The following is a 23,526-nucleotide window of genomic DNA, read 5'->3' on the forward strand; positions in this document are numbered from 1 at the left end:
TCTAAAAGGTTTTGACTGGTGCTGGCATTTTTAAGTAGTTCTCATAAATTTTCACTCGTCTCCAGTTTTAACTGCTTGTAGCTGGTTCTTACAGGATTATCTTTGCCTATTCTCAACTAGTTCTTACAGGTTTGGACCAATTTCAACCAGTTGTAACTGGTTCTTACTGGTTCTCAAAGATTTTCACTATTTCTTGCCATTTTTAATGGCTTCTAACTGGCTCTTTTATTACTGTTTCTAACTAGTTTGTGTGGGTAATGACCAATTCAAACCGGTTGTAGCTGGTTCTGACTGGTGTTACAACTTTAACTGGTTCCAACTGGGTCTTGCAGGTTTTCACCAGTTCCTGCCAGTTTTAGTCATTTTGCAGTAAAAATTCTAGCTGGTTCTTACCAGTTTTGACCAGTTCATGCTGGTTGTAACTGGTTCTTATAGGTTTTCACTCATTCTTTGGTTTTGATTGCTATAGGTTTTGTTGATTTCTGCTCACCGGTTTGACTGGCCCAGATTGTTATTGACACATTGGTCTAGTCCAGTGCTTCTCAATTCCAGTCCTCAGCACCCCGCATGTTTTAGATGTTCCCCTATTGCCTGTTCTGCAGACATCAAGTGCTGCAGAAGCCTGTTAATCACTATAGATTCAATTCCAGGTGTGGAGCAGCAGAGAAGCACCGAAAACATGCAGGGCGGGGGGAGGGGGGTGGGGGGGCTGAGGACCGGAATTGAGAAGCACTGGTCTAGTCTAATCAATGTTTAATTCCAAATCCTGACAAATTTGAACAACTAGTTAAGTATCTCTAGCTAGGCCTTGATTAACCTGTTAGAACTGGTAAAGGATAGTTTCTCACAGTTAGTTATATTTGACTAACTGGTTACAGCCAGTTTTAACTGGTTATGTATGTGAATAACAGTCATGGTGAGGGTAAAACCAGTTAAAACCAGTTCTAACTGGTTCCATCAAGGTATTTCCAGTCTGTTTCAGTCAAAGCTCAGTTAACTTTATTTTCAGTCAATAATCCCCCCACCCATCTGTTCTGTTCATTTCCTGACAAGTTGCCGTGGTAACGACCAGGGGGGTTTGCAAGTCCATGTTACCATGGCAATCACACCTGTCTGGATCCCTGTTACCATGACAACAACAGCAGCTGTATTTGCTGTCTTTATATCAAGCTTATGTTGTCTTGCTAAATTTTAAATGTCTTGTAATTGTCACATTAATTGATTGATTGATTGATTGATTGATTGATTGATTGATTGATGGTTTTTGGTTAGTGGCTGGCCACTGCCTTCCATGCTGTCGCTGCCTATTTCCCATCATGCACCTCTGTAAAATAAAGTAAATGAGGTTGTAATGAAAAAATAAAAGTGATGAAATGGCTTAACGGGTTTCAGTTGTCTGCTCTTCCTGGGAGAAGCGACGGCGCCACCTGGCGGCGTCACGTTTTCATTCTGAGGAATCTCTTCCTGTGATGTTTTCAGGAACAGATTTAATTATTCAGGTCATTTTAAAAAGAAATCTGCAGCTAAAAGCAACTCCGGCAGGTGCTCGCCTCTCCACCAGTTTACCCTAAATTACAGCAGGAACTGTTTGAATCAGTCGCGGGAACGTTCTCCTCCAGATGATCCAGACGCTTTTTACGGGGCCTGAACGTAGAACGTTCTGCTCTAATTGAACACAGCGGACCCACAGTTCTATGTTTTACTGATTTACAGATCAAAAATTGTCATCAGCGGCTCTTACTCTGAATCAGCTGTGTGATGACGTCACAATGTTCGCCTTATCTTTGTTTGAACTCTCCTGATTGGGCAGAGCGTGATCCGGCTCAGTTGAGCCAATCAGGGTCGAGGAGGATGACGTTACCTGGGAATCCCCCGTCACAAACTCTCCCTTACCCGCCCCCCATCCCAACAACACCACCACCGCCTTTCCGCCTCTTTTCGTAACATCTTTGACAAAAACAAACATGGCGGTCTGTGAGCTTCAGTGGAGAAGCTGATTGGCTGCCAGGAAACTCCTGCGCTATTCTGTTGGCTGTTGGCAGAGAAAGAAGAAGCTGATTGATTGAACAGAGTTCAGCGCCGGCCATTGAGCCCGCCCCTTGAAACATAGAAACACAACAACTAGAAAAAAGATTCAGATTTGATGCAAAAATATTTTTTTGTAAAATTAAATGAAATCTCAGGTAATGTTGCATAAATCAAAATAGCAATATATTTATTTTTCAACACAGTTTTATAATGACAATAAAATATAAAAGTCAACATTGTGCTCCTCGGGAAAATGTTCATTTTATAAATCAGATTTATTTCACGTTTGATTTTTCTCTCCTGTAAAGACTGAATTTGTTGAATGAAAAAAAAGCTGCATCTTGTTATATAAAGGGATAAACTGAATTAAAACAAGATATGAAAACAGATTTGCCATTTTATTTATTTAGTTTAGTTTTTATTTGGCCAATTTATTTGGCATTTATTTCTTATCCAGATGGTTGTTTCAAAGCTTTTGTTTCTGTTAATTCTGTTTATTTATTTGCACAGTTAATGAAAACACGAGATTCAAAATATTAAACCACTAATAAAATATTTTAAATGCAGAAATTGATTTTTAATGAAAACTATGTTTAATAACTGCTTAAAGGTTATTTTTTCAAAATATAGTCTAACAAACGAGCCTCATCAGAAGGCATATTCTAATTTTCTGAATATGACTTTAATAATAACAGTAGTGGTTGTATTTATTTAGGGAGAAATCTTAATGTTTAAGGGAAATATTTTACGTGTAACAAATGAAGTCCAACAAATAAAAGAAACAGAGTTTCTAGATCAGCAGATAGTGCCTGTCTGATCTGTGTGTTTTAGCTCTGTGTGGTTCGGTGTCAGACTTCATCACCAGATTTCTTCCTCATCCTCTGTCTCTGCTCCCCGCTGCTTCCTTCTGTATCCCCGGCTGCAGATCCTCATTTCATCCCGGCGCCCGCAGCAACACCTCGCCCCTCTCTGCGCCTCTCTGAAGAAATGTCAGACATCGGCTCGGATCAGGTCCGGACCGGAGAGCAGAACTGGAGCCGAACCGAGCCGAACCAACAGGAGGCCTCGGTTCCTCAGCCGCACACCGTGTTCGTGATCCTGGACTCGGCTGAAACTCTCAACTTGGTCCAGTAAGTCTGGAAGCGTTTTCCCGTTATTCGTTCCCGCACTCCGGCTAGAAAACTGTCAATTTTGAGGTGATCGGAGTTATGGATAAAATATCTGCCTTATTTAAGCAAACTGAGACCTTGATTCAGAACAACGGTTGGTTCGGATGAATTCGGCTCAGTAATAATCGTGATTTCTGTTGGAATAGTATTGGCATAGATCCGTGAAACGAGCGGGGACCTCAGAGGAGGAAAATTAAAGTTAGATTTGAAGCTTAAATGTGGTGATTTTTGAATGGAGTTTGGTCTGATCAAGCTGGAGAGAAGCTGCAGTAAAGTCAATATTTGTCAGAGTGGAATGCTGAATCTGCACTCTGATGAAGATGATGATGGCAGGTTATTGTTGTTGTGTTCTATTTTACCTTTGACCCCTGAACCTTCAGTGATGACTCATCAGTCAGGAATCTCCTCCTTCCTCCTCCCTCCTCCTCTTCAGACTGAGGGAAGCCAGTCCTCCTCTGCTCTCACGCTGCTGTTGGATCCATGAATCTGTTTGTCCTCACTGGGATTCAGAGCCGGATCAGATCAGTTCTGGGAAACGGCTCGGTACCTTGTTTTGGGTACAGCTGGATTTTGTTGGGAGAAGGTGAAGTTGTGATGAGTCACAACTGCTCTGCAGGCCTGGATCTGTTCAGACACATAAAGCTTCGTGGGAACAGAAAGCAAAAGTAGATGAAGGGTAGATAAACATGTAAACTGTAGCTGGGAAACACCTGAGCAGGACAGTCAAGTTTATTTATATAAAACAATTCAGCAACATGGCAGTTCAGAGAGCTTTCCATCATAAAAACATAATGCTATAACCAATATTGAAACAAGCAATAAAAATCTAACACCATCATCAAAATCAACATCAAATATGTTGATCAGTCATCCAGAGTTTATTAGTTAACAAACTCTAATCAGGTGGATTTTAGCCTTTATTTAAAGGAACTCAGTGTTTCAGCTGTTTTGTAGTTTTCTGGAGGTTTGGTCCAGATTTGTGGTTCATAGAAGCTGAATGCTGCTTCTTCACATTGGGTTCTGATTCTGGGGATGCAGAGCAGACCAGAAACATAACCATAACCAGAAGACCTGAGAGGTTTGGAAGGCTACAACAACAGCAGTAGCTCTTTAATGTATTACGGTTCAGTGGTTTATAAACTGCCAGCAGTAGTTTAAAGTCTACTTTAAAGTAGATGTAGTTTAAAGTTTAAAGTCTACTTTAAACTACATCGCCCACAACTTGGTGACGTAGAGCTGGGTAGTATGCTCTATCTTCCTGGTTTTAGTCAGAATTCCAGCAGCAGCATTCTGAATCAGCTCTAGCTAGACCAGGGGTGGGCAATCCTGGTCCTCGAGGGCCGGTTTCCTGCAACTCTTAGAGTCTCCCTGGTCCAACACACTTGAATCCAACAGCTGAATCTCCTCCCAAGTGCAGTCGGGTTCTCCAGAGATGCTAATGACCTCATTATTTGACTCAGGTGTGTTGAAGTAGAGATACATCTATAGGTTGCAGGAGACCGGACCTCCAGGCCTGGAGTTGCCCACCCCTGTGCTAGACCATTGATTTGTTCGTCAGACCTGTGAAGACACTGCTGCAGCAATCAATGCAACTAAAGATAAACACATGAATCTTTCTGGGACATTTGTTCTTTAATCCTGGAAATGTTCTTCAGGTGATAGAAGGCCGACTTTGTAACTGTCTTAATGTGGCTCTGAAAGTTCAGGTCTGAGTCCATCACTACAACCATGTTTGGGGCATGGTCTCTATTTTCTAACTGTAATAACTGACTGACATCTTAAATCTGATGTGGGTGTAGCAAGAAAAATAGAATTAAAAATATCTTTAATCAGTAACTCGTAATTTTTTTCATATGTAAAATCTGCTAACATAAAAAATGTCCCCTTTGTACCAACATGTCCCTGCTTTCACACCGTCCCTGTTTTTCTAAAGCATCCCCCTGTTGTAAATACAAAATTATTCAGAAATTCCAGTTTTCCTGTGAATAGTCAGTAACACGTCCTCATTGGGCAGAGATGACCCCATAAACCTGACCGGTTGCCATAGGACCCACAACGGCATAAAAACCAGAACACCTTTGCACTCAGGAAATGGTTAAACTAGACAGCTACCAGATGTCCCTCTTCTTTTCTGAAGTCCAGTGTTTGCAAATCTCTGTCTGCAGGACATCTCATGAGATGATGAAGCTAACTCTGTCAGCTCATTGGTCGATTGAGTCCTGGTTCTGATTGGTTGATTTTTTTTGTGTGCGTTTAAGGATGGAGTCTGGGATTGTGGCCGACATCGAGGTCGACAGTTTGATTCCCAAAGACAGTGACATCTTCTACCAGATCAAAAGCCAGCCAATCAGCATCAGGTGAGTCACCTTACAGGTTAAATCGTCCAGGTACCGACTACCTCTTGGCCAGGTTCAGACTAGTTTCTGGAAAGTCAGTGTAGTGGTTTCCATGACAACTTCATTATATCTCTCCTTTCAGCTCCTGTGCAGCATCCCCCTCTTCATCATCTTCTTCATCTCTTCCGTCGGTGATGTCATCCCGGTGAGCAGCCGCACCTATTTTTTTTCCTGGTACCTGTTATTCTCTGAGTGTCCTGCAGGGGGCGCTCACAGGTCACCTGCTGCTCTGCTCCTGCAGGGTTCTGATGCGTCAGGGGCTGATGCGGCAGCAGGCGCTGGAGGAGCAGCAGAAGGAGGCGCAGCAACAGAGGGAGGCTCAGCGATGCAGTGAGTCCTCCTCTCCCATCAGCCTGGCTAACTCCGCCCCCTGCACACCTGCCCAGGTTCCCGTGGAGGTGCTGAAGGTACAGTCCGGCCCAGCAGGAAAACCCAGCTTCCGAGGCTGGCACTAATGACCCTATGTTTCCAACAGGTTCAGACTCACCTGGAGAACCCCACCAGGTACCACATCCAGCAGGCCCAGAGGCAGCAGGTCCGCCAGTACCTGTCCAACACCATGACAGCCAATCAGCAGCCAGCGCTGCAGCCAAGCCCCTCCCCCCAGCAGGACTCTGGTGCCACGCTGTCCAATGAGAGCAGCCCAAAGCAGGAGGTAACAACCGGAACCGGGTCGGCAGCAGCATGTTTTGCAGTTGGACCTGTGATGGCCAGCAGCCGGACAGGAAGCAGCGTCAGCTCCAACTGCTTCCTGTCTGGCAGCAGCTGCTGAGTCGGCGCCTCCAGAGGATCTGAGTCAGGCCGCAGGAAGTCAGAAAAACCACTTCCTGTTGGAGACGGAGCTGCTGCTGCCGCTCTTATCCAACCATCCATCCAACCATCCACCCAACCAACCAACCATCCATCCACCCATCCAACCATCCATCCATCCAACCATCCATCCATCCAACCATCCATCCATCCAACCATCCATCCATCCAACCATCCATCCACCCAACCAACCAACCAACCATCCATCCACCCAACCAACCAACCATCCACCCAACCAACCATCCATCCAACCATCCATCCATCCAACCATCCATCCATCCAACCATCCATCCATCCAACCATCCATCCACCCAACCAACCAACCAACCATCCATCCATCCACCCAACCAACCAACCATCCACCCAACCAACCATCCATCCAACCATCCATCCACCCATCCAACCATCCATCCATCCAACCAACCAACCAACCATCCATCCACCCATCCATCCATCCATCCAACCATTCATCCATCCATCCAACCAACCATCCAACCAGTTTTCTTCTTGATCTTTTCTTCTTCTTCTTCTTTAGATGGAGGAAACAGTCATTGATGACATCATCAGCCTGGAGTCGAGTCTAAACGAGGATCTTCTGACTCTGATCGACTCTGGCCTGCAGCTCAACCATCCATCCACCCATCCAACCATCCATCCATGCAGTGCATCCAACCATGGTCATCCATCCATCCAACCAACCATCCAACCATTGATTTCTGTCACATGATGTTCTGCTTAATCAGAACCTTCTGGATCAGTCCGACTGCTCAGTGATTTGTTTTAAGCGTGAAGTGGGCGGGGCTAATTTCCTGTTCTGCAGCCAGCCAGCAGGGGGCAGACTGACTGCTCGCTGTTTCTTTCAGAGGACCAACAGTGTGCAGCCGCTGACTCAGTCTCACTTCAGCTTTCCACACTTCCCCCTCTCAGTGGGCGGAGCGTCACTGTCTCTGTGTGTGTGTGTGTGTGTGTGTGTGTGTCAGGGAGATAATGAAGTTGTGGGAGTTTTCTGTTCTTCTTAAAGGACATGTTTCCCCATTTTTCAACAGTTGTCTGAACAGAAAGAGGAAGAGCTGCATCTCACGGTGTGTGTGTCGTTAATGTGTGTGTGTGTTAGGGTGTGTGTGTGTTAGGGTGTGTGTGAGAAAGCGGAGAACATGAGGATTTTGGTGTTGCTGCCGGATCATGAGAAGAGGAGGATTAAATCAGAGGTAAAAGTTGCAGTTTGTCTTGTTTTCAGACCTTCAGATGCTGCAGATCCAGATGGTTCTCTAGAACCTCCAGGATGTTGTCTGGGTTTTCCAGGAGGTTTTCCAGGTTTTCCAGGCCTGGTTTAACCAAGTATCCACGGCTTTCTGGCTGTTCCTGCTGATCTTGGAGGTTTTGTGCTGCTTGTTTTCAAAAATGCTTCAGTCAGCAGAACCTCCGTCTGTCAGAGGTTTCCTTTAAAAACAAATTGGTTCTGGCAGGAAACAGACCAGGAGGACTAAGGCTGATTCTCATCCAGCCAGAAGGTGACCAGTAAAACCAGTGGAACCAGTTCACAGGTCAGAGTCCCAGTAGAACCAGTGGTGCTGAGACCCATTTGGATTGAGCCAGAACCGATAGATGGTCCTGAGTGGAACCGGGAGGATTTTCTAGGTGGAACATCTCCCCCTTGTGGCAGAAGCAGGAACTGGGATTAGATCAGTAACCAGTTGATCCGATTCTCTCCAAACAGGAACCGTTAACTCCTTTTGCATCAAACTAGTTCTGGGACTCGATTAAAATCCAGTTCATTTCATGGTTTGTAATGAAGAAAAAAACAAAGTCATCGACATTTTCGATTCAGTGGCCATTTTTGCAGCTACATTATTGACTAACCATCTGATCTCAACAACTGAGGTGTTAATCATTTTCCTTCCGATTGGAGCAAAGTGTTTTCCAATAAATTCATCTGATCATTCATGAAGACGCTTTAGAAATGTGGACTGCGGTGCTGATGTTAGCATTAGCTGCTGTACGTTAGCATTGAGATGCTATTTTAGGGTTGCATTGCTTCAAAAGGCTAACTGCTTTTAGCACAACTTGAACAGCAACAGCTTTTCTCAGCGTCCAATCAGATCATTCCGAAGCAGGAATGAACTGAAAGAAGACGATTCATTGCTGCCGTGAGCAGATGTAGCTGTGCGTCAGATTTACAACCGTACCAGAAACAAACAATGACAAAGGTTCCATTGTGTCAAAATGACTGAGTTAAAGTGGGTCAAAGCTCTGACCCGAGTGGGTCGGCTGAGTCGGAACCAACTGGTCGTCCAGGTGTAGGTTTACCTGCAGCAGGGCGTGTTTCTCATCCTCTGATTGGCCCGTTGCAGCTGCCGGCAGCCGGGAACATGCTGGATGTCTACGGAGGGATGTCCACGCCCACCGTCGCCGTTAGCAACAGCTGCCCGGCCGACCTGCATGCCATCAAGCAGGAGCTAACAGGTAAATGTGACAAATGTAACGCAGACCCGGTCCGGTCCGATCTGCAGTAGAACCCTCCTGTTTTCCTGCTCATCAGCTCTGACTGGTCCTCCTCCTCCTTCTCCTTGTGTCTGTAGACGTGGAGACCAAAGCTCTGATGAAGGAGCGGCAGAAGAAGGACAACCACAACCTGAGTGAGTACTGAGTAGTGCTGCACCTCTCAGCAAATCACAGCTCAGGACTTCCTGTTGCAACAGGAAGAGGCGGTTCAGTCGATACAGACTCTGATTCCACATCAGAGGAACATGTCTGGACTGATTTCATGTGAAAACCGAAACTCTTTATCCAGACTTAAACTTGTCTGACCTTTATGTTTCAGTCGAGAGGAGGCGGCGCTTCAACATCAACGACCGCATTAAGGAGCTCGGAGCACTGATCCCCAAGTCCTCTGACCCGTCAGTATTCATGCTAACCATGCTACGCTAACAGCTATTGGCACCGCTAATGGCCTTAACGAGGCATGCTCTGCGATTGGCTGTTCAGGGAAACCAGGTGGAACAAAGGCACCATCCTGAAGGCGTCGGTGGACTACATCCGCAAACTGCAGAAAGAGCAGCAGAGAGCCAGAGAGATGGAGGAGAGGCAGCGGAGGCTGGAGAGCACCAACCGCTCGCTGCTGCTGCGCATACAGGTGAGGGGCGGGGCCTGTTACTTAAGGGGTGTGTCCTGTCCTGTGTTTGCTGAAGTGATTTGTGTTTTGTGACAGGAGTTGGAGCTCCAGGCTCGCCTTCATGGCGTCTCCTCGTCCTCCGTCTCCGTGGACCCCCAGTCGCTCTTGTCCCCGCTGCTGCCCAACCCGTCGCTGAGCTTCATGGACCTGGACGAGTCCCACCAAGCGTCTGCCGTCTTCTCCACGGACCTGGCGGCGGAGTTGGGGGCGGGGCTGAGCGACCTGGGGGCGGGGCTTCTGATGGAGGAGGACGGAGGCGGGGCTGTGATGTCCGACCCGCTGCTGTCCTGCGGCGCTTCGAAGACCAGCAGCCGGCGGAGCAGTTTCAGCATGGAGGAGGACCTTTGATGATGTCACCAAAGGCTGGTCTCTGATTGGCTGAGGGGGCCGGGTCAAAGATTTATCAAAGAAATTGATAGAACAATTTATAATCTGTGATGTCCAACATATTCAGATTACAAAAGACAGACAACGTAACCATGGTAACCACTTCATGCTAACCGCTGCGAGTCATTGCTGTGTAACCATGGTGACGTTTTCCTCACAGTGTTGCCACGGTAACCTTTACGTTCACTTTAAGATGGATCAACACCAGAGCTGACTGGTGGTTAAATAACAAGCTGTCATCTGATTGGCTGATTTCAGCAGGTCGGTGGGTTCGGCAGGTGAGCCCTCAGGTGTGTTACTCACCTGCTTGTACAAAGCTGTAAATTCACACAAATCTATAATCAGTGTGCTGGAAAGATTTTATGGAGATTTTATGTATAAGAAGAGAAATTTTTCTGGTCCAGATTGTTTACTTCCTGGTTGTTTCTGTGTTTCAATGTCCTGCTGGAGACAAAGTTCAAAACCTACAGGAGGGAAACCACGGGCCGGTACCTGGACCCTGTGGTTCCAGACTGGCAGATACTCCAGAGTTGGCTCATTGCAATGTTAGCATCTTTTAAGAAAGCTCATGTATTAGTGCCAGTTTTGTTGAAGTCCTCCATTGTGGGAAAGCTACCTGACCCATTTGTCAGGAGTTCGTCCTGGTTCATAGGTCAGTTAGTCTCCTGCAGACAGTCTGGGTCCTCTGGACTTGATAAAACGCTTTCCAAGTACAAATCATCTATTATGAATTTATTTTGGTCAGTTTATTGACTCTGGAGGTCTAAGTGTTTCTGATTCTGACCTGTGCCTGGCAGTGGATAAAGATGCACTAACATGATAACAAGCTAACATGATGATTACATGCTAACATGGTCACGACATGCTAACATGGTCACGACATGCTAACAGCTAGCTGGAGTGCCGGTTGAGCTGTGCCGCGATGATTCTGTTACATTTTAATCAAGCAGTAAATAGAAACTTTTTGATATTTTGAGCAGTTTCCAAACTCTCATAATTTTGGCTTTAGCTGTTAGCTCAGAGTGCTAACTATTGCTACATTCTCAACCAAAGGAAATTGATGGAAGTGTGGGACATTCTCTGCTGTTCATGTTTCTAATCTCAGCCACTGAAAATGAAGCTAGCTACAATCATCTCTGCTATTAGCTGTGCGTTAGCATCATTGCTGGTCGTCCTCACTGCACCTGGAATCACCTGGAATCACCTGGAATTGGTCACAAAGGGAAATCTGTTTCTCTGGTCTTTCATGCTGTTTTCATTTATGTTAAGGATGTTTACATGTAGTTTGTTTATAATCTTAGCCAAGATTGTTTTTTAAATCTATTGAGTTTCACACTCTGTTACCTTTCATATAGAATAAATATTCAAACAGAAACGTGAGTTATTTTGTCTCCATGTACAACAGATGGGCTTTTTCTCAGAACAATATCAGAGTCACAGATATACTATTAATATTTGTCTCAGCATCAGCATGATGAGGAAAGCATCTCAAAACAGAAAATACAGACTTACTTTCTGCTTTCACACTTTTATTGTTTTCCATCTTTGGAGCAAATTGCTCAAATGTTGTTCTGACGCAGCCATGAGAACAAAAGGTTCAAAAATAGCTGGAAGAAGAAAATTCAGGAAGCAGATGTTTTCAGAATTTGAAGTCTGTTCTCAATGGAAACAAAAATTTATTTGGTAATTTAACATAACCTTGGAAAATTAAATCTCAGCAAATAATGTGGCATTGATCAAATTTCAAAAGACAGAAACATTTCAACATAAACACAACAGATATTCTGAATCCAGTGGAGATGCTGCCATCTGTGGGATCCCGTAAATATTACAGCAGTGTGACGTCACTTCACATTCGGCTTCATGGATATTTATTGTGGTCATTCAGAGAAACAGAGCAAACAGGATTTAAATGCTTTGACAAAACGATTTAATTTCTACTTCAAATAAAAAGTAAATAAGATCTGAAAAATAAAGGAAGCAGAGAGATCTGTTTGATGAGTTTTGAGTATTTTTAGAATAATAATTAATAACCTCTCTGCTGAACACATTATCAAAAGACGTTTCAGCCGGAATTTACTGGCTTCAGCTCACAGGTTAGTATGTCAACAACATATAATTGTAAAGCAGAAAATAAAAAACAAATATACATTAACAGTAACATTTTGTTCCCTTTTAAGGTCCGTTCTTCTGTGTTCTGTTGTTGTCCAGCAGGGGGCGCTTTGAACCTGACAGGAGCTGGTGAGAAAAGCAGTCTTGTTTCTGGAGGTGTGAGTTCTGGTTGACCTGCAGTTCGGGGTTCATGAGGGCTCCCTGCTGGCTGAGACACTGAACGTGTTTCAGTTAATCTGATTCACGTTTAATCACTCAAATCGATTTTTTTCTCTCCTAACAATCAGAGGGGAAAACAGGAGGTTTGTCTTTGATTCTGCGCTGATGTCAGAGGTCAGGAGCCACTGTCTTCTCAGTGGTTTCCTGTTTCCTGTTTGAATGTCCTGGCCTTTGTTCCCACAAACAGACTTCCTGTTGGTACCGGGTGCACATCCTGTCCCACCCGCCCCGCCCTGCTGACCCGTCAGTCTCTGACGCAGACACGTCACCGAAGAGTTCACAGCAGCTGCAGACAGTTTACGGCTAGGAAGCGTCTGAAGAACACTGAATGTACCGCAGCCAATCGTTGGCCTGAGAACGGGGCCCAAAATGGCCCCCGAGGGCCGGCATGTTTCTGGTCTCTCCCTGGTTTAACACACCTGGATCCAATGACGGATCACTAGAGGCCTCAGGAGAACATTGACAAGCTGAGGAGGTTGTAAGTAGGGAGAGAAGTAAAACATGCAGGACGCCGGCCCTCAGGGGCCACTTTGGGCCCCCGCCTTAGAACTTCAACCATGATGTAATCAGAGACGGTTTTATTCAAATAAGACAAGAGTTTGTGTGATCAGTTTGTAGTTTTTGTGTAAATCTGAGACACAAGTAAAATCCTGGAGAACGTCACTAAAAAAAGTCCAAACTATTTTTCCACTAAGACAGAAGGAATCAGTTTTTATAACCTGATGGTTTATTACCACAAATCCTTCAAGAAGTCAGATTAACATCTCAAATTGTTTCTCACACATGAACCCCCCAATAATCCAGAGGAAACCGATAAATTCTCACTGTAACAGAATCAATCTACCAACATCTGGCTGCAGCTCCAGATGTTTCTGACATGGCATGCTAACATGCTAACATGCTAACATGCTAACATGATCACATGCAAATAATACAAAATTAACCTAATTTATCAGATTTGGCTCTTTGACCTTTGACCCCAGAGAGACTTTATTTATAAAAACAATGCCCTGCGACAACCTGGCGACCTGCCCACTGGAGAAAGGCGTTAGACAAACAAGGTTTTAAAACTGTGTCTTTATTTTTCATTCATATTTTTCAGAATAAATATTTGTCGCTACAGTCGGCTCCTTGCTTCTCCTTCTATGTTCCGGTCGGAGAACCTTTGTGCTGATCCCAGATCCAAACGGGATGCGGATCGTTCAGACCAACCAAACAAATCCAAGGGTTTCTGTCCTTTGCTGTGACATCATCATCCAGGCTTCCCCTGATTGGCCGTCCTACGAAGGGAAGACGATGGCGCAGCACTCCAAGCAGACCTCCAGGCAGTCAGACGACGCGCAGCAGTTTTCCAGCATCCCGCAGTCCAACACCGCCTGGCACGCCGCCTCCCCGGCCGCCTCCACGCAGCAGCAGCACGCCGCGCCGTCGCAGCAACTGGCTCCGCCCACGCCGCAGGTCAGACACTCCCCCAGCGCCGAGCACATGGACAGCAGCTCACAGAACAGGCAGGCCAGCAGGCAGTGGACGCAGCAGTCTGCAGGACAATCGGGAAAGTTTCTTACATTTCAAGGAACTTAACATGTAAGAAAGTTTAGATTTAAAGTTCCTTAAAAACTTTTAAATGTTTTCAAAGTGTTTGAAAACATTTCAATTCAGAAGAAAACATCTGAAAACAAAGATGCTTCATTAGCGCAGAGGAGAATCAGATATGATGCTTTTCTTATTTCACTTTTAATCACATTTATGGAGGCAGAAATGTTTCACATTTGGTCTCATTTGCAGTTTTTCCTTCATTTTCTCTGTAATCACTTCCTGTGTCAGTTTGTCCCTCCGGCCCACCAGGACACGTCCCGAAACAGGAAACATTGACATCAGCCTGCTGGCAAATTTAAACTACAAAGACGGAGGAATTTCATAACAAATATGCAAAAATTGATTTTTTGTGATTTTTTTTCCTTTGTTTAAATGAAATCTGTATATTATTAAAAATATAAAAAGGGCTTTGGACTTTAAATCTGACAACTTCCAGTTTAACGACCAAGTTTTTAACCTTGGTGGCTCCTGGCCCGGGGCCGCAGAAAAGAAGCTCCTTGCAGCTTTGCTGTCTGGTTCTGGTTCTGGTTCTGGTTCTGTGGGTGTGACCCGGAGCTGATGGGAGGCTCAGCCACCGTCTGGCTGCAGCTGATAAGCTTCGAGTTGATTTTCTGTTTTTGTTCCAGCGACGAGCGAAGGAACAGAAAACCTGCTGCAGCGACTTTCTCTGGCGGGTGGAAACGTTTCAGAACGATCCAGAACATTCTGGGACGTTCTGAAAAGTTCTGGAAGGTTAATCAATAAGTCCTGGAGCGTCAGCCAGAACCTCCCGGAACCCGTCAGTCCAAAGTGTGAGTCCAGCAGACTCCAGAACTTTTTGTGTTTTCAGGAATCATGAGCCGCCGACGCTCAGACAGAAGAACTGGGATCCTCCTCACTGGTTCTGCTGGTTCTGCTGGTTCTGCTGGTTCTGCTGGTCGTCCTCAGAGTGTCTGGGACTCAGCTCTCTGGTTTCTGGTTCTGAAACATCTCACGCCTGACTCTGACCCAGTAGAACAGAGGTTCTGGCCCGGTTCCGGCTCACTGGACCCTCCAGATCACTGTTTTTCCTGACCAGCTTCCTGTCCATCCGGAGAGGGGAACCGGGTCAAACCCGGCGGCCTGCCTGACCTCCAGAACCTCCTGCTGTTGAGCACCAACGTTCAGGATCTCACTGGGCTTTCATCCTTCCACTCAACTTTCTGCTCAACTCTCCATGATGAGCTTCAGCCTCTGATTGGTCGGTGGTTATGATGTCACCTGTCTGGACCAGAACCAGGCTCTGTCCTCCCAGCCTCTGGGGCGACCTCTGCTCATAAGCTTCATTCTGATTGGCTCACCGTTTCCAGCCACTTCCTTGATGTGGGCGGCGTCCGTCTTCAAGGAGGCGTGGCTCTTGGTCGACGGCAGGCGCCTCCCACTGGTGGCTGGGCTGCAGGTGGGGGGCGGAGGGCAGCCAATGGGAGCCTCTGATGAGCTGACCACACCTGGGACATAACAGATGACCTCACATGACCTCACAGGTGACCTTCAGCCTGAGGGAGGGGGCGGGGCTGCTCACCTCTCTGTCTGTGGGAGGCAGGGAGAAGGCGAGAGACGTCCTTGGTGGAGAAGCTGTCGGTCAAAGATTCATCGCTGCTGTCGGCTTCCTGCAGCCTATCAGAGGCGGGGGGCGGAGCCTCACCTGTACGGAAACAGGAAGCGTCGTTCAGTCGTTCTTCGTTCTCCATGTTCGCGCCAAGTTTTCTGGCTTTTAGCAAGTAGAATTAATTTTGATAATTCTAACTAAAACAAGAAAAGTTTGGTTTGATTTCACTTCAGACAGTGAGGAAAACAATTGTTAGTTTTCTTACATAAATATATCATGTAATACTGCAGGAAGCTAAGCGGAAACTTAGCGTTGTGTAAAAACCAGAAACTAAATGTGTAAAAGCATTTTATGGTAAACTCCAGTCACAGTGTTACCTTCAGTTGTTATGTGAATTTACACGACTCCGGCCCTTTAAACCTCCCTGTTGCTGCAGCTGCTCCATATAAGGACTGAACAGTTTGTTTTACTTCCTCCACCTCCAAACTACAAACGCAGCATCATGCTTCATGACGCCTCCTGTTGGTCTCTGATTGGCCGCTTCAAATTCAGACAGAGGAATTTCAGTCAATGGGAGAAATCCCAGACGGCGCTCTGAAGGGAAGTGAGAATCAACCTGGACTCTGTGTTTGACCCGGTTCTGTTTCTGAGCTGGTCTGACCTCATCCTGGTTCCCCTTTCAACCAATCAGGTCGCGTTCAGTTTCTCTCACCTGTGCAGTGATGCGGAAGCTTCCCATTGGCCACTGGCTGCTCTGAGACGGATTCTGATTGGTTAGGATGCTTGGAAGCTCCGCCCTCTGTGCCGCCAGAGACACTGCAGAGAGAAGTCGCATCCATCCTGTCACAAACAAAACACACATTATTATTAGAATTATTATTATTTTTCCTGTGCTGCACATCTTTCCTAAAGCAAATATTTCAGAAATATTTGCTCCGCACTGCGACAGACTGGCGACCTGTCCAGGGTGACCCCGTGACCCCGCCTCTCACCCGGGACGCAGCTGGAGAGGAACCAGCAACCCTCCCGACCTCATGAGGGACGAAGGGTGAACAGAAAATGGATGGATGGATTTGCTCCACATCGCCGGCAGGAAGTCGGGCTCGTTTCCAGTCAGAGTTGGACCGGTTGCTCTGAGTTGCACTCTGCCATGGTTGCTCGTTGTCACAGGTTCTGGTGACCTCAGGGTGACCTCAGGGTGACCTCAGGGTGACCTCAGGGTCTCTTTATGTGGAAGTTGTCGTCCTACTGGCCTCGTCGGGTCGTGATCTACAGCGTTACTGGAGCGGTTCGGAGTGGGGATGAGGATCGGGGCCTCCAAAGGTCAGAGGTCGTCCTCCGGGTCGGGGGGGACGTCCTGCCTCGAGAGGAGGAGTTTAACTATCTCTGGGTTCATGAATGAGGGCGAACGGAGCGGCTGCTGTACCGCTGTATTAGTTTGCTTTATTTCAGCAGCATGTGATTCTGTTGCTATTTAAATAAAATGAGTTAGTTCAACTTCATTTATTAAGGTTGATTCAACTCGTTTACTGTAGTTGGACCCGATGTAATTTAATAGAACCAGCCCAACTAATTGCAACACTTTGGACCAAATAATTTACTTGACTAAGATTAATGCAAATTTAGTTGAAACCAACTTTTTTTTACAGTGAAACCTTCACACTATTTATTAAGTTGATCCAACTTATGAAAATTAAGTTAGCTCAACAAACATGCTTCATGCTGACAGAAAGTTATTTAATCTTGTGAAAATCCTTTCCTTGATTTAATTACATTAATAGTTTGGATAGAAACAACATCCAACAAGTAGAAGAACTGCAGAGAAAAAACTCTTTCCATTAGTCACAATTACAAAACGTTTTTATTTTACAGCAGTTCATGAATCTGAACTTACAACTTAATTTACTAAACTCACAAAAAATATAACATGTATATTTTAAAATCACTTGATTTTATTGTCAATTTCAATCTGACAAACAGAAGCAAAACTAAATACAGGATTTTACAGCAACAATATTTGCTTGTTACACAGAAGTCAAAGTGTTGCAACCAAAGTGAAAAATATGACTGATAAATTCACAATCATGATAATATGACATTAAATACAATTAATGAATTAAATAATCTTTACTAAAACAAAATGTCAAAGTTTCCAACCTGCATTCATATCAGTTAAAGAGACAGGAAGAAAAGGAAAGATTTAGTGGACAGACAGACAGACAGACAGACAGACAGACAGACAGACAGACAGACAGACAGACAGACAGACAGACAGACAGACAGACAGACAGACAGACAGACGGACGGACGGACGGACGGACGGACAGACAGACAGACAGACAGACAGACAGACAGACAGACAGACAGACAGACAGACAGACAGACAGACAGATGGAGGAAGAGAAGTGATTGTGTGTAAATGTGTAATTTTCCCATTTTAAACGTTGATTTGGTTCCTGAAGGAGGAGGATGGATTCATGCAGGTTCCTGCTGAGTTCTGTATCTGTTTGTTCTTCTCTCTACGTTGAGGCCAATGAATCCCTAGAAACAGATGGAGACAGTTTAAAATGATCCTTTTGTTTTTAAGTACTTATTACATTTTTAGATTAGATGCCTGTGAAATACTAAATATGTTTTGTAAAGGCATTACTGAAATAGTTCTCACCTATGAAACAAAACTCCAGGAGCCAGAAGGAGCTGCTGATGCTGTTTCCTGAAAAATAACAAGGTTCAGTGATAGTTTTAATTTAATACTCAGGTACACAGAGACATTTCCACAGACAGATTCATTCTGATGTTCTGTGTTTCTGTCGACTCTCTGTTCCTCCATCTATAGACCTAAAGCTGGTAGATACAGTAAGATGGTAACATCTCTCTATGTCTTCCATCCATCAGTCTTTGGACAGCAGGACAGACGTCACAGTGAGACACGGACATTTGGACAATCTGGGGCGGTGAGGGCGGTGAGGGGTCGGACTTATCACCCCCATAAGATGCCGCCCTGGGCGGTTGCCCGTGTTGACCATAGCAGAATCTGCCACTGGCTGATTAATCACAATTAATCATGATGCCTAACTTTGTATTATTATAATATAAATATGCACACAGCTGTACAAACCTCTCTTGTTGCACGGCAACAATTTAAAATCCAAACAATTATCTTGAGTTTGTAATCTCTCATTCTCAACAGCAACTAAGAGAAATTTACTCCTCTATACACAAGTGGTACCAACTGATAGATAAGATCTATGTTATTAGATCTATTTTATAGATCTAATAACACTCTATTATGATATCAAACATCCACATTCTGACTAAATGTTTTGTCTCAAACCAACCATGTTAGTTTTCCAGGTTTTTACATTCAGGAAGGTTTATAGAAACTGAGTTTGTTTTAAACGTTGGTTTTCAAATGTTCCTCTACATTCATGTGAAATCCGGTGTAAATAGTGCACATGAAACTGCAGGCCAGTGAACTAGATGTGCACAATGTTGACTGAAGACCCAACAAGAGAAAGTTGAAACTGTTTAACTCTTGTTGCTGTTTGCAGTCGCAGGAAAACTATTTCGCTGTTCGTAGCTCCCCGTGTGTAACGTGTTGCTGTGAACTAGATCAGTGTTTCCCAGTTCCAGTCCTCAGGCCCCCCCACCCCCCCTGCATGTTTTAAATTTGCCTCTACACCAGAACAGCTGATTCAAATGATTGCATGACATCTTCTGCAGCCACCAAGTCCTGCAGGAGCCTGTTAATCACCCAAAGATTCAATCCAGGTGTGGCAGAAGGGAAACATCTAAAACATGCAGGGAGGGTGGGGGGGTCTGAGGACTGGAATTAGGAACCACTGAACTAGATAACCCTCCGTGGGAGAGAGAGACAGATGGTTGGATTGATCTGTTATGTATTATTAACGCATTAAAATATTCTGGTTAATCGCGTTCACTAACGCCTTAACGTTGACAGTCCCAAACAAACAAACCGTTGAGACATGCTACCCTCAAACAAAGACCAGAACGTCTCCATCTGCATCTCCTACATCACAGCTGTCAGACTCCAGTCCTCCAGTCCGTCCTGCAGGTTTTAGATGAGCCACAGCTACAAAACCCTGGAATGAACCGGTTTGATTTCCTCCTCCTGGTGTGGATCGGTTCTCCAGAACCTTAATGACCTGATTATTCTGTTCAGGTGCAGCAGAAGAACATCTAAACGCTGCAGGACAGCGAACCTCCAGGACGGGAGTTTGACTCCCAAAAGGACTTGTGTTAGCTGAGAAATAACTAGAGTTAGCTTTAGCAAGAGTAGCTCAATATAAGCACATAAAATATATTTTTGTACACAGAACTACAATATAATATTTTTTAAAAAGTACTTACCCGGTGAGTCATTGTTCGCCTCCAGCCGGTAAAACTCTCCCAATGCAATGCGCTACAGATTTACGGTACATCTGTACTTTTTCGCAGGTGATCCAGCGGTCCAAACACGTCCCATAAACTTTCCCTAAGTATTTCAGATCACAATAAAAAGCTGTATTTTCACGCTGTAGTTTTTACAGACATTTGTTTCAGTGCAGTTCTTAAATGCCAACAGTTTCCTGCACACAAAAACAAATATCTACAGTTTAACGTGTAACTAAAACCGCCTTGAAGTTTTCCCAGGCGCAAAACTGTGATGTTGTGTGATTTCCATAATCTCGCTAGACCCTCTTTGGAGGGAAATGAATCTTATTTTTTATTGAACAAACTGTATACAAAGACTCGATGAGGTGCAAGAACATTGCAACATAGATAGAAAAATTAAACAAAAACAGAAACAAGGAGCTAAAACTAAAGACAAACACATAAAACATTAAGACAAATGAATAATAATAGAGCAGAATTTTAAAACAAAAGAAAAGTTGAGATACTGACAGTTACTTTTCTTGCAGAAACAGATTTCAAATGTTTCAGTGAGGAGTAATAAAGTTTAAATTGGTTAAGAAAAAAATCCAAACAAGGAGTAAAACCTCTCCATTTACAGCAGAGTATGTGATATTTAACAAGTAAAAAGATAATATTAACCATGTCAGATATTTTACTATCAAGGCCATCAATATAATATAAAATGTGGGTGATGATTATCTCAGGAATGTCTTCAATTTTAAGGGACAACCAATTTTTAATGTCTCTCCATAGTTTAAAAGAAAAAGGATGATTATTGGATTCTTCTGGACAATCACAAAAGATACAACATGTTGAATCAAATTTAAATCTTTTGTGTAAAAATTCAACCACTGGATAAAAATGGTGATAAATTTTGAAGTGAGTTTCTTTAACCTTTGGTGAAATCGGCCATTTTACATACTTGGAGAACATCTTCTCAATTCTAGACAGATTGGTTGTTATCAAGATATTATTATTGTAATCATTAATAATTTAGATTTGAAGGTTGTCACAAGCAGAACATTGTTGCACTTTGTATCAGTCACACTGTCATTCTGGGTAAAGATGAAGTAACATCTGAATATCTGAAGGTGTTTTGATCAGAGCTACAGGAATAAATTTACATACTTTTAAATATTCATTACAAGAACAGTTCAGATCTCTATGATTTAATAAAACACCATTACTATCCATTAAGTCAGTTACAAATAAAATACCTTTTTCATACCAGTCAGTTTTAAAAATAGATTTTCTATTTATCAATATTGATCTGTTATTCCACACTACAGATCCATGTGGGGGAAAGTTGTGGTTAAATATCATTTTCCAAAAATGTAAAACTTGCTTGTGAAAATTAGACAGTGTCATATTAATCTTGGTTAATTCAAAATCACATTTAAGCAGGAAATCCAAGCCACCGAGTTTATTAAATATAGATTTATTGATATGAAACCACATTGAGTTGGAATGAGACAAAAAGATCTTCAATTTATTCTAAATGAGCCAATCAGAGCCTCAGAATCTAAAGCTCTAATTCCTCCTTTATCATAATCTGTAATAAGATCAGATCGTCTTAAATAGTGAGTTTTGTTTCTCCAGATAAATTGAAAGATTATTGAATTGGTTTCTTAATATTCTTATCAGAGATAAAAGCAGAATGACATGGAGAAATTAATTTGGACTCTCCTTCAGCTTTGAAGTCTGACCCATGGGTAGGTTTGGGTCTGGACGGTCCTGACATGTCGACCGATATTCAAGGGATATAAAATAGTCCCGACCAATTTTTGCCATATTAATTTAAAAAAAAACATACCGTATGTATTTTTTAACAAAAACAAAATAAATAAACAAAAATCTACATTGATTAGTTTAACATTTCAATATACTACGCAGTGGTAGCATTCATTTTAAAATTCGCTGTTATGAACTATGACGACCCGCTATTGGCTCAAAGATCGTGGATCTACGTTCTTTGATTGGCTGCAACAGGCGGCGGCCAGCTGGACACGCGGACCGGAAACTTGGTCCATGGAGCTGAAAGTGAACGCGTCTCCTTCTGAGTTTGACATTTATTATGAGTCTCCGAGACCAAAAGAGAAAAGGACGACAGACATTAGAAGTTATTTCGCTACCTCGGCTGTCAGTACAGTGAGTGGACCCATAAGTTAGATTTCTATCACGCAACGCATTTGTTGTAAAGTCCGGTGTTTAGTAAGGTCAGCACTGAATGTGAGGTAGAATAGGAATTTTGAAAAGTAAAATGTTCTTGAACTGATCTGCTGAGTATGACTGTATCTGGTTGTATACACAAGATGTATGATCAAGTTATGGCTATGGTTGGGGGAGGGGTTATTAAGCCAATGTGGTGCCCCCCCCCTCCCCCGGTCAGTAAGTTATAAGGTCCCACCAAAACTTTGACCAAACCTACACCGTTGGTCTGACTATAATGAATCATGTTATCTCAACGTGATCACGTATCACGTTTTTGTTGGAAACATGAAATTATTTAGTTAAAAGTACATGATATTCTTTTCTTGATGTGATAACCCCCTAAATTCATTTTTTACAGTGTAACATGGTCAAAATATGGACCCTTATTTTTCCCATAAATAAACCAAATTATTGCAGTAAATTTTTCACTGTGAAACTTCTTCCGATGAAGACAGAACAGCCCGGTTCTGTTGGGTTCGTTCAGACTCAGAGCGGAGAATGAAACCGTTTCGAGGCTGTTAGAAACCCCGAACGGTTCCGGTTCTGGACCGGTTCAGCTTTTACTCCAGGCTGAAACAGAGTCTGACCACCAGATGTGAAAACACAAAATGTTCCAGAAACCTGCGGGTTCTGGACCGGAACAACAGAACTTTCTGCGTTCAGCAGGAAAACAACCGGAAGCTCCAAAATCAGAATCCAGAAAAACCGAAAAATGTAGAAAAGTGAAACTGACCTGCAGCGGCGCTCCGGGTCTGAGGCTGACTGAGGAGCTCAGGGGGCTGCGCTTCCCTTACACACACACACACACACACACACACACACACACACACACACACACACACACACACACACACACACACACACACACACACACACACACACAGGTTCCTGTCTCGGACAAAGGCTGTTAAAACGTTCTGCTGCCTCTCAATAATAATATTAATATTATAATTTATATAATAATAATAATTATTGTTATAACTCAAATCATTAATTTCATTCAGAAGGTGAAACTGTGATAGAAATGAAACTCAGCGATTTATTTTCAGATTCTGGGTCAGAGCATTGAACATGACAACAGAAACATTCAGGATGTAAAACACAGAATGAAAGGTCAAAGGTCAGCTTCTCAGGAAATTAAAACAAAACACCAATGAAAGAGATTTTATTTTCAAGCCGCGTTTTCTGAGAAAACTCCTGATTGGACAGACGTCCAGCTGCCTGGAGGTCAAGGTGCAGGAGGGAGAGTGCTTTATTCAGCAGGCAGAAAGTTGGGTGGAAGAAAGAAGTGTGGTAGAGAAAAGTGCAACAGGAACAGAGGAAGCCATGAGAGCTTCAGGACTGGAATATTTTTATTCTTTATAATCTGGAAACCAAAACCTGCTGATGGGTCTCCTGAGTTCTGGTTCTGCTGAGTTCTGGTTCTGCTGAGTTCTGGTTCTG

General features: G+C 43.8%; 2 protein-coding genes and 1 long non-coding RNA gene across 3 annotated transcripts; 1 reads left to right on the forward strand and 2 right to left on the reverse strand.

Annotated features, from left to right (window-relative positions):
• Nucleotides 1–2,870: 2,870 nt before the first annotated feature.
• Nucleotides 2,871–9,037, reverse strand: LOC122841149. Its single transcript, XR_006372351.1, has 3 exons — nt 8,711–9,037; nt 3,557–3,839; nt 2,871–3,007 (listed from the first exon to the last, which is right to left on the reverse strand). It is a non-coding gene; the product is annotated as an uncharacterized LOC122841149 (long non-coding RNA).
• Nucleotides 3,001–11,338, forward strand: tfe3a (transcription factor binding to IGHM enhancer 3a). The gene is made up of 11 exons (XM_044134129.1): nt 3,001–3,158; nt 5,456–5,554; nt 5,676–5,738; nt 5,835–6,000; nt 6,069–6,272; nt 6,939–7,042; nt 8,754–8,866; nt 8,983–9,039; nt 9,225–9,300; nt 9,389–9,536; nt 9,612–11,338. Exons 1-11 carry the CDS (start codon nt 3,016–3,018, stop codon nt 9,921–9,923), a joined length of 1,485 nt encoding a protein of 494 aa, XP_043990064.1. The 5' UTR covers nt 3,001–3,015; the 3' UTR covers nt 9,924–11,338.
• Nucleotides 11,339–13,351: 2,013 nt separating this feature from the next.
• Nucleotides 13,352–22,841, reverse strand: zgc:113363 (uncharacterized protein LOC791449 homolog). Its single transcript, XM_044134338.1, has 5 exons — nt 22,817–22,841; nt 16,169–16,296; nt 15,430–15,552; nt 15,209–15,355; nt 13,352–13,830 (listed from the first exon to the last, which is right to left on the reverse strand). The coding sequence occupies exons 2-5, from the start codon at nt 16,293–16,295 to the stop codon at nt 13,574–13,576; spliced, it is 654 nt and encodes a 217-aa protein (XP_043990273.1). The 5' UTR covers nt 16,296; nt 22,817–22,841; the 3' UTR covers nt 13,352–13,573.
• Between the last annotated feature and the right edge of the window lie 685 nt (nt 22,842–23,526).

The sequence above is a fragment of the Gambusia affinis genome, linkage group LG01 (genome assembly GCF_019740435.1).
Source record: "Gambusia affinis linkage group LG01, SWU_Gaff_1.0, whole genome shotgun sequence".
In the NCBI taxonomy this organism is placed as follows: Eukaryota; Metazoa; Chordata; class Actinopteri; order Cyprinodontiformes; family Poeciliidae; genus Gambusia; species Gambusia affinis.

What these genes read in the sequence shown, in the direction of transcription:
- tfe3a (XM_044134129.1), top strand. Translation starts at nt 3,016, where the DNA reads ATGTCAGACATCGGCTCGGATCAGGTCCGGACCGGAGAGCAGAACTGG. An exon ending in AGCCAGCCAATCAGCATCAG is followed by an intron (nt 5,555 to 5,675) that starts GTGAGTCACCTT and finishes CTCTCCTTTCAG; the next exon opens with CTCCTGTGCAGCATCCCCCT. An exon ending in CCGTCGGTGATGTCATCCCG is followed by an intron (nt 5,739 to 5,834) that starts GTGAGCAGCCGC and finishes CTGCTCCTGCAG; the next exon opens with GGTTCTGATGCGTCAGGGGC.
- zgc:113363 (XM_044134338.1), bottom strand. Translation starts at nt 16,295, where the DNA reads ATGGATGCGACTTCTCTCTGCAGTGTCTCTGGCGGCACAGAGGGCGGA. An exon ending in TGCCTCCCACAGACAGAGAG is followed by an intron (nt 15,356 to 15,429) that starts GTGAGCAGCCCC and finishes GTTATGTCCCAG; the next exon opens with GTGTGGTCAGCTCATCAGAG. An exon ending in CAAGGAAGTGGCTGGAAACG is followed by an intron (nt 13,831 to 15,208) that starts GTGAGCCAATCA and finishes ATTGTCCTGCAG; the next exon opens with ACTGCTGCGTCCACTGCCTG.